The sequence below is a fragment of the Octopus sinensis genome, linkage group LG23 (assembly GCF_006345805.1).
Source record: "Octopus sinensis linkage group LG23, ASM634580v1, whole genome shotgun sequence".
Lineage (NCBI taxonomy): Eukaryota > Metazoa > Mollusca > Cephalopoda > Octopoda > Octopodidae > Octopus > Octopus sinensis.
The window spans coordinates 15,747,155-15,757,821 of record NC_043019.1 but is presented as its reverse complement, the minus strand read 5'-3'; the positions used below and the strand labels follow the sequence as shown (position 1 = coordinate 15,757,821).

Genomic DNA, 10,667 nt, shown 5'->3' with positions numbered 1-10,667 from the left:
TTAATGCCATTTACCCAAACACAAGTGTCTGGGTATCCCCATAGGGACTTCACAGCAACCAGGAGTGTCCAGTAAACTGAAACTATTACAAGACCTTCCCACAGCATGACCACCTCTTGGCAATATTCCCGTGATTTCTCAAAGCCTGCTGCAGAGTAAATATCTGGTCTGTTGACAGTGACTTCAAAGCTTCAACCTTCAGAATGTTTATTTTTCTACCAGATGGTATCTAAGAAGTAATATATTCTCTAAACCAATTTACCCATACCAACCATTATCTTTGATTCCTTCATCACTAACTTGGTATAAGTATGGTGGAAGTTTATCCTTAGTTAGACATACCTAATGAGGTCAAAACATGTCCATTGCCTTCAGCCAATTGATTTTTGATAACAAAATCTAATCCTAAACTGCATCATTCATATTTTCCAAACAACTTTGTTGCTGAACATTACTGTAATTATCTCCCTTGTTTATTATTTTTTACATTTTAAAACATCCTCATCAGGAGTTTTTCTCTACTAATTGCATGGATAATTTCAGTAAATCCAAGTTTTTTTCAGCTCACTGTATGTGAGATCACTGGAGTAAAACATGATCATCCTTTGGATTCTGTCAATCCTTCCACCCCATGTTCACATAGGAAGCAGATGTAAAATGGTATATCAATAATTCTTTCTAATGTTGGCATCAGACCTGAAATTTTGGGGACGGAGCTTGTTGATTACATCAACGCCAGTGCTCAAGGGTGAGAGGCAGAGTTGGCATCAGCAGAATTTGAACTCAGAACATAAACACAGACAAATAACTGCTAAGCATTTTGTCTGGCTTACTAACAATTCTGCTAGCTTGCCACATCATCATCATTGTTTAATGTCTGCTTTCCATGCGGGCATGGATTGGGTGGTTTGACTGAGGACAGGCAAGCCAGGAGGCTGCACCAATCTGATCTGGCAAGGTTTCTACAGCTGGATGCCCTTCATAACACCAACCACTCTGAGAGTGTAGTGAATGCTATTTATATGCCACTGGTATGGTAGCCAGTCAGGCGGCACTGGCATCAGCCAGCACTATGATATATATACTGACATGTCTTAACTCAAAGTGATAAGACTCTAATCTTAGAAATACATGACCAACTGGCAGATGTGAAGATTCCTGATCAAAAGTCATCTTCTTAGGTTAGTGACTGATTCTTTCTGCATTGCTGAGAAATATTTAAAATAAATTTGAAACAAACAAACAGACGAAATACTTCTGAGGCATTATCCCTCATTCTTATTGTTGATATAATTCCTTGAGATTCTAGGTTTTCGACCAGACTGGAAACTCATCAACATACAATTACTTATTTATATATGCAGCAGCATTCACCCAAGGTAGGTCGAGCCTGTTCCAACCAACAAACTCACCATTGCCCCTCATGAGTGCAGACCACATCCAATATAACAAATGCCTGACCGAGAGAGCAAGCGTTTTGGATAGTGCAGATGCTGTTGAAGTGTAAAATTCATGTTTGTAGTATCAGTGAGAATAGAAGCTCAGACGTAGTCCCCAGTCAAATGCATCAACAAACAATTGGGACATGTTTTCTGAACAATATATGAGAGACAAAATTAACAACGTAATGTCCGGATTAATGAAACTGACCTTACAGCACTGACCAGTGGAAACATTCATAACTTGTACGTGGCCGCGATTGCTCCCCGTCTGTTTTATATTAAGGGAAAAAAACAATTGAAATATAAAACCAAAGGAATATGTGTGTCTGTGTAAGGCGAGGAGAAAAAGAGGGCATGTGAGGTTGTGGTCAGAAACAGGGGATAGATATAGAGATGCTGTTGTGGTTTCATAATCAGATTCAGCAGATTCATAATCAGACATTCAAGCCATGGCCATCCCGGCTTTTCTTCAGACATAGGATCTCTAGGATTATATAATTCAGTATGCCCCCTGGTGTGGGTATACCTGTATGGTTGAGAAGTTTGCTTCCCAATCACACGGTTTCAGGTGCAGTCCCACTGCATGGCACATGTCTTCTACTATAGAACTGAGGTGACCAAAGCCATATTTAGCCCAAATATTCTACCTGTTTTGTGTTCAAACCAGCCAGATCTGACCTCTTACACCTACCCTACAATGTCATTCTAAAAATATACAATCACATCATCAAAATTTCGTAGCCATGAAATAATGTTTGATTAATTCAAATCAATGGGGAAAAAAATGCAATTACACTTGAGAGAGTAATCTAAATGCTAAGGGGGTTAAAGGAGTTTTGGTCGCTATTTCCAGCAAGTCATACGACCAGATAAAAGGTCTATACCAGAGGTTGAATTACTAGGCTTTCAAATAATGATCCAAACTATCAAGCTCATATCTTTACACTTCCACTGCATCTTCATATTGATGCCTTCTTCAAGCAACAAAAAATAAGAACCTGATCTGATTCATTGATAAATGGCAAAGACATAGTCAAGTGTAAATTATCTCCCTTGGTCAGTAAGTCGACCTCATTAACATAAGGCGGCAACTATCCCACACTCTGCCAAGCTAAGTCTTTCGGTTATTTGTCACTAACACAGAATCTCTAAGTGTACAGAGTCGAGAAGTGAGGGATACTATGTGGTTATCTGACCGTTACAAATAGCAACAAAATATCCTCAAATTATACCCTACCATTTTATAAAAGGGAGGGCATACTAGACAATACAGTCTCTGACATAGAAATGGTTGAGATAGATGGTCACAGCTGGAATGCCTTTGATCATGGTAGATTTGGGGTTAAACTAAAATCACTATACAAACACCATGAGATGTGAGTTGAGGGATATTTTCGTGATATTTCTAGCAGACTGAATGACCACATAGAAGTCTCCCTCAGCTCATAATTGTGTGTGTGTGTGTGTGTGTGCGTATATACATATATATATATATATATATATATTTATATATATATTTTTTTTATATAAGCTTATGGCGATCACCGTGCAATGACTAAGGAAAATAGTCTAATAAAGGAGCATATAAGCCCTCAATAGAAAAAAGAAAGCTTTCCTATCTGCACAGGACTCAAACCCACATCTCATGCAGATAGAAAGGCCTTCTTTTTTCTGTCAAGGGCTTATATGCCCTGTTATTAGACTATTTTCCTTAGTCATTGCACGGTGATCGCCATAAGCTTTAAGCTTATATAAAAATACCACCATCATTATTTACAGGATTGTAAAACATGGCACCATATACAAAAACCATTTGCACTGAAAGCATATATATATTTATACACACACACACACATTCCCTACATTAAAGGGTATATAACAACACGATCACCTACAGTCAGCATCTTTTAGCGAGATGTCACTTTAGGTATGGATGTACCTGATGTAACCCAGACTGCAAAATAGCTGCAACACAACATGATGCATAGAATCCCACCCTTAAGGGAGAGTAGCAGGATGGCTTGGAATGATCGTTGTACAAAATAAAGAGTAATATGTCTTTATGCCCCCATAACTTAGCGGTTCCGCAAAAGAGATCGATAGAATAAGTCCTGGGTTCGATTTGTTCAACTGAAGGTGGTGCTTTAGTACAGATGCAGTCAAGATGACTGAAACAAATAAAAGAAACACACACACAGAATGGCAATAGGGTGTGATCTGAAAGCGGTTTGGCTGTTATTTCTGGCAAGATGACTGACCATGTAGCAATATTGCTCATTAACTTGTATATATATGTATGTATAGAGGAGAGGATAGGATCTTCTTGTTTGTAGTTCCTGTGTTTTCTGGTGTGTTAAGTTTTGTTATTATTTGCAAAGGATACAACAAACATGTTATTGTTTAATGGCTGGAAATGGCAGCAGAGCAGCTCAGCCCCACTGCCGTCTTCAATGACACGGATGCAGCTGCCCGCTGCCACATCCCACAGACGAGCTGTACCATCCAAGGAAACGGAGAGGATGATGTCATTTGATGAGGACCAAGAAAAATCTGTAAGTAGGGAAAATAAAACAAAAAGAAAATATGATGGAAACATGAAAGAAAATTCCTTTACTTGTACAAAAACAAATCCAAATTCTTTAATATTATTATTATTATTATAAGGCAGTGAGCTGGCAGAATTGCTAGCATGATAGGTAAAATGCTTAGCAGCATTTTGATCATCTGCATTCTGAGTTCAAATTCCAGCAAGGTCAACTTTGCCTTTAATCCGTTCAGAGTTGATAAATTAAGTACCAGTTGCGTACTGGAGTTGATGTAACTGACTAGTCTCCTCTACAACAAATTTCAGGCTTTGTGCCTTTAATAGAACGGATTATTATTATTATTGCTAAGGCATCAATCTGGCAGAGTCCAGCATGCAGAGCAAAATGCTTACCAACATTTCATCCGTCTTCATGTTCTAAGTTCAAATTCTGCCAAGGTAGACCTTACTTCTCATCCTTTATTTTATTGGTGTTGATATAATAAAGTAACTGTCTAATTGTTTACCCTAACCAATGGCATAAAATTTTTGGATGTGTGCCTAAACTATTTTGATCATTTTTAACCCATTTGCTTCCATATTTCTTTCAATAAGTTTTGAAAATACGGAAGAATTCATTAAAATTACTTTTTCATTATTAAGTTGGTGATTGGAACATAAATTAACACAAAATTTTGGTGGCAGGTATTAATTTACAATACTTTTAAGCACAAACTTTCTATGATTGAGCCAAGCAAGGTTAGTATGAGAAGGGTCGAAAGATAATGAATATAAAACAAAAACTTACCTGTTATCCCACTGCCGTGACCCCGTAACATGCAAATGACTGTTGCTGGAGGTGGTATGAGTTGGCAGATGGATAGAGTACCGTCTGTGGATGAACATGCTACCCTCGATTTATCATCATTGGCAAATTTGACACTGGTAACTGCAAAAGACAGACAGACATAGAGTTAGGGTTGGGTGCTTACAAACTTTGCTTTTCAACCACAGGGTTTTCAGTTCAGTCCCTCTGCTTGGCACCTTATTCAAGTGTCTTCTACTATAATTCCTGGGCTAATGAATGACTTGTAAGCAAATTTGGTAGATGGAAACTGAAAGAAGCCTACCATACATGTGTGTGTTTGTGTCTCCTTAATTTGACATTGCATGATAGAGTTGTAAAATTGTTGACATTGTCATTCATTTCCAATATTTGGCAAAAATGTGTTTGGCCATGGGCAAATATTAGCATACTTGGAGACAGGTGAGGGTTGGTGACAGGGAGGGCCTCCCGGCCAGAGAAGAACTGCTTCAATTAATTCCGTCTGACCCATGCAAACATGGAAAAAGTAGACGTTAAATTGATGATGATAGCTTAAATATACTCTGTTGTACAAATCCCATAAATTGGGTGATGGAATGGCTGTGAAGGGTTAGGGTTAGGGTTAGGATTTAAAGATTTTTATTACCATATTTCTACTGAAATATGGTAATAAAAGTTGTTTTGACTTATTTTGAAAATAATGAAGAATTTGGTAAAATAACTTTGTCATTATGAAGCTGGTGTTTGGGACATAAATGAACAGGAATTATTGGTGGAAAATTTTAATTTAAAACAAAGAATTTGTATCACAAAACCAGGAGCACTCTCAGGTAGAGCATGGGATAAACTACCTGCATCAATTGGCTATAAAAGCAGGTAGTAATTTTACCTTGTACTTATTCTTGGTACAAGTTTTGAAGAGTGCAGTTTGATTTTAACAGTTATTTTTTTCATAGCTATAATGGAAGTGACAAAGGAGCATATTTTGCTTTATGAGTTCAATAAATGCAACAACACAATGGAAAGTGCAAGGAATATTAATGCAGTATATGGACAATAAACGTAAACCAGTGACAATGGTAGTTCCAGAAATTCCAAGCTGGAAATTACAGCCTAGAAGACGAGCCTTGTCTTGGAAGATATGTAGAGCTCGACAAGGATGTCCTGCAAACCCTGGTGGGACAAAATCCCATTGTAACTGTTGAGGAACTCACAGAGAAGCTTGGATTTGGTCAGTTAACCATTGATCAACTCTTGTGTGCCATCAGAAAAGTCAGCAAATTCGGCCAATAGGTTCCTTGCAAACTTTCCAAGTCTAATTGCATGCAGAGAGTGAATGTGTGCTCTTCTTTGCTGTCACATCTCACAAATGAACCTTTTTGGACCAAATAGTGACTGGTGATGAGAAATGGGTTCTCTATAAAAATGTGAAACGCCGAAGACTGGGTAGGGAAAGGAGAAACACCGGCACCCCAGGCTAAAGGTCTTCATCCACATAAGGTGTTGTTATCTGTTTGGTGGGATGTGAAAGGTTTAAAAGTTCAACTTTTAAACCCAAACCAAACGATAACAAAGGAGATCTACTGTGAGCAGCTTAAGTGAGTGCTAGAAGAAAAACAACCATCTTTGGTTCCAAGACGAAAGGTGTTTTTCCATCATGATAATGCTCGGCCACATATAGTGAGGATGACATTCCAAAAGCTGGAGCAGTTTCAATGGGAAACAGTGCCCCACCCACCATATTCACCATACCTAGCCCCATCTGATTATCATTTATTCTGCAGTGTTTGGAATCATTTAGACAGAAAAAATATGAATTCTTTAGACAAGATCAGAACAGTTCTGGAGGAATATTTTTCATCACAGATAAGTGAATTTTGGAAGAGGGGCCTTGCGAATCTACCAGACAGATGGAAGGGCATTGTAGAAAATGAAGGAGAGTATATTTTAGATCAAAAAAGAAATTCATCTTTATTTTTTTTAAATGATAGAAGTATGAAAAAAAGCTGCATTATTTATGGGAAGACCCAGTATAAATGTCTGCCTGAAGTCTGATATCTTAACACATGACTATTTCTCCACTCAGCAACCAATGAGTCAAAGCTTCTTCCTTCTCACATAACCTCAACATGAGCAACAAATGGAGCTCGGTCAGAAGACGGCACTAAACACACAACTTAGCCCCACTCCTTAACTCATGCTGCTGCACACTCCTCCCCCGACCCATACAGCTTCTGTCAACCGTGAGGTAGCTTGTATGTCAGCAACATCACTTGAAATGCTAGAAATAGCAGCAAATTCTCCATCAATTCACACCTTACCATTGTAAATAGAAAGGTATGCATTGAATTATATACTCCAAGATACACTATGTTTTTTACCTCTCAGTCATTGGATTACAGCCATGCTGGAGCACTACCATGAAGAGTTTAGTCAAATAAAGTGACCCCAATACTTATTTTTGCTAAACTATGAAGTTACTGTGACATAAACAAACCAACACTGGTTGTCGAACAGAGGAGACAGACAATGACACACACACATACATACAATCATGTACGTGTCATCACTTAACATCCACATTCCATGCTGGCATGGGTTACCCAGTTTGACAAGATCCAAAGGGGTCTAAGGACTGCATCATGCTCCAGGGTCAGTTTTGGCATGGTTTCTATGGTTGCATGTCATTCCTAATGTCAACCACATTACAGCATGGACTAGGTGCTTTTTTCAGTGTCACTGGGCAACACACAGAGATACAAACCCTGGGAAGAAAGTCAATTTCATTCTAAAGGGGCAAGGGATTGAACTATAATAAGATAAAGGGGCAACAGGACAGGTTTATGTGGAGGATCTTCATGACTACTAACATCTATTAGGGGAGAAAGAGAAAAATGAAGAATAGGGGCTGCAAGACGGTGATGAGATGCCTAGGTGACCCCCACAAGGCACAAGATGAGTTGAATTGGTTTGCAAGATTGTATGAGAATAATGAGAGGATTAGGGAAAAAAATGGGCAGGCTCAGAGGGTGGATGAGTAAGGATCCACAAACTGGGGGAGGCAGGTGTAGTAAAGACGATACAGTTGTCAAAGGGTGCAATAGGGAGGGATGACATGGTTGGGGAGTCTGAAGTAGCAAAGAGGTGGTTGATGTGAGGAAGGGCATCCAGCTGTAAAAGTCCTGCTGAAACAGTCACAGAAGTCTGGTGCAGGCATCAGCCTGGCCAGCTTTTATGGTACTGTCCCACCCATGCTAGCATGGATCAGACATTAAATGATGATGATGATGATAATAAATGTGCAAACTAATTTCTGTGTCAGTGTGTCACACTTAGAACCCCTCACTCACTATTCAATGATACTCCTACTATTCCTCATGATGGTGTGAGAGTAATAGTAGGCATAGAGGCGGTGACAGAGAGAGAGAAAGAAATTTAGGGAGAGTTGATGTTTTATTAAAAGTTGTAGTATTGATGGTGGCAGTGAGAGTAATAATAAAAGAGAGAAGGAGGGAGATGATGTACAACTTTGTTTAACCATGTCTCTTTGACAGAAATTCCTGTCACCAACATACTGAACACTCATTTTTGTTTTATTTATTGCTTTCTTTAGTACATACACACACACACACACACACATATATATAAAATACATTTTAGCTGAAATAAAGTTCCCCCAAAATTAAACATATCTAATAAATGTGAATGTCAGTGTGTCACACTTTTTCAACTTTACTCCTAGAGGCTGTAGCCGAACATATCATACCATTTTTGAATCAGGCTGACTCCGTGAGTAAATTAAAAACATTCCAGGCCGAATCCGGATCTGCAATCCTGAAATTTTGGATTCCTATCTTTTCAGCGATCTTTTTTTTGTTTTACATGATTTTTCTTGCAGCGAATATGATCCTCATTGGGATATGACTCTGGAGGAAGCAATTGCAACAAATTCAACAAAACAAGTCAGAGATCTGTTTGCAGATCTTTCCCATTCAGTTGCTTAAAACCTATACACACACAAAACACATGCACACACATCTACTATAGAGTTTCTGTCAACCAAATTCACTTACAACTCCACAAGGCATTTGTTGGCCTGGGGCTATATAGTAAGAGATATTTGTCCTAGATGCTGTGTTGTAGGACTGAACCTGAAACCATGTGGTTGCAAAGAGAGCTTCTCAACCACACAACCATGCCTGGGTAACAATTTTTGTAATAGTTACAGTAATAAACGAGTCAAACATTGGGAACCAAGACTAAAGAAATTAAAACTAAAAAACAGGCGTGGCACCTCAAGCAGACCAAAACCTTGAGAGTGGATATGGTAGATGGAAACTGAATGAAGCCCATCATATGTATGTGTGTTTGTCCCTCATCACCACTTGACAAACTGGTGTTGGTGTGTTTACGTCCCCGTAACTTAGCCGTTCAGCAGAAGAGACTGATAGAGTAAGTACCAGCCTTTAAAAAGATGAGTACCGGGAGGGATGGGGCAATTATTTGATTAAAAATTCTCCAAGGCAGTGCTCTGGCATGGCCAAAGTCTCACAACTGAAACAAATCAAATGTAAATGATAAAACAAACAAACTAAATGGGGGGGCCTTTATTATTTTCATAACAAAATTGTTTTGTGAAAGAAAGAGAGGAAAAAAAAAATGATGAAGTTCTTATCAAAAATATTTCCTAAACAATCATATGTCATTGAAGAATGAAAACAACTTTGTTGATACACACACACACATATATATGTGTGTATATATATATATATATATATATATATAGAGAGAGAGAGAGAGAGAGAAAGTCACAATCCTTTCAACAGAAGTTTAAAAACCAATCCTAAATGACTGACCCAGTATTTTTGAAGCACAAATATAAAGTAGCTGTGTAAATGTGTGTGATTTCTCTCTCTCTCTCTCTCTCTCTCTCAGTGCAATCATAATTGTCGTGGAAAGAGAGGCAATGGCAGCAACATGAGTTAATGAGCGGTGGTGGGGTTTTTTTTTAAAGTTAGACAAGTTGTGTGTTTGATAATACTTTCTTCTGGTGAAACTAAATTTATTTCAGTTCTAGTGAGAGGAATGGGGACAACACCATTTATCCCGACCCTCTCCAACCCCTGTCCTTCTGTTAGGGTCTCTGTGATTGATGTTGAGTGTGCAGGGTGTATGGGTAGGAAGTGGTGGGCAGAGAAGCCTTGACTCAGTGGTTGTTGAAACCAGAGTCCTGTTGTGTCATGTCAAAATATCAGATTCCACATTTACACACACGCATTTAGCATATATCATGCTTCTGCTAAATGTTTTGGGTGCCAATCCAGTCCTGAACGATCCATTTGCACCCTCTTGGCCCCTCCTACATGTTACCCCGAAGGGCATCTGGAGAGACAGAAAAAGAGAGAGAGGGGGAGAACTACACTCAGCTGATACTCATTTACAGCTAAATACTTAGCAACAAGGCAAAGTGGAGTGCTTTGCTCAAGGTCACCCAGCCCTAGAATTAAACCAACAATCTTATTACGATGTGACCAATAACCTATTCACTAGACCACACACCACTCATTCATTCATACACACACACACACATTATAATTGAAAGTCTCCAATTTCCAGTCCTCGGAGTTACTCATTTCCAATCATCAGTGGGGTCAACCTACCCTGCTTTGCTTTTGGTGAATCAACGAATATCATCATCATCATCAGTTAACATCTCTTTTCCATGCTGGCATGGGTTGGATGCATTGACTGGAGCTGGTAAGAACAGGGGCCACACCAAGCCCCATTTTCTGTTTTGCCATGATTTCTATGGCTGGGTGCTTTGTATGTGGCACCAGTACAAGTGCTTTTTAATGTGGCACCAACACCTGTGCAT

At 38.9% G+C, this 10,667-nt stretch overlaps 1 protein-coding gene across 4 annotated transcripts in view; it reads right to left on the bottom strand.

Moving 5' to 3' along the window:
- The window catches only part of LOC115223618 (WD repeat-containing protein 13), a 234,336-nt gene that overhangs the window by 13,133 nt on the left and 210,536 nt on the right, over window positions 1-10,667 (bottom strand). For all 4 annotated transcript variants that reach the window (XM_036512345.1, XM_029794275.2, XM_036512346.1 and 1 more), the window contains 3 exons: window positions 4,775-4,915; window positions 3,826-3,992; window positions 1,651-1,710 (listed from right to left, as the gene is read on the bottom strand). In XM_036512345.1, the coding sequence (XP_036368238.1) occupies window positions 1,651-1,710; window positions 3,826-3,992; window positions 4,775-4,915 (368 nt within the window). The remainder of the gene's footprint in view (window positions 1-1,650; window positions 1,711-3,825; window positions 3,993-4,774; window positions 4,916-10,667) is intronic.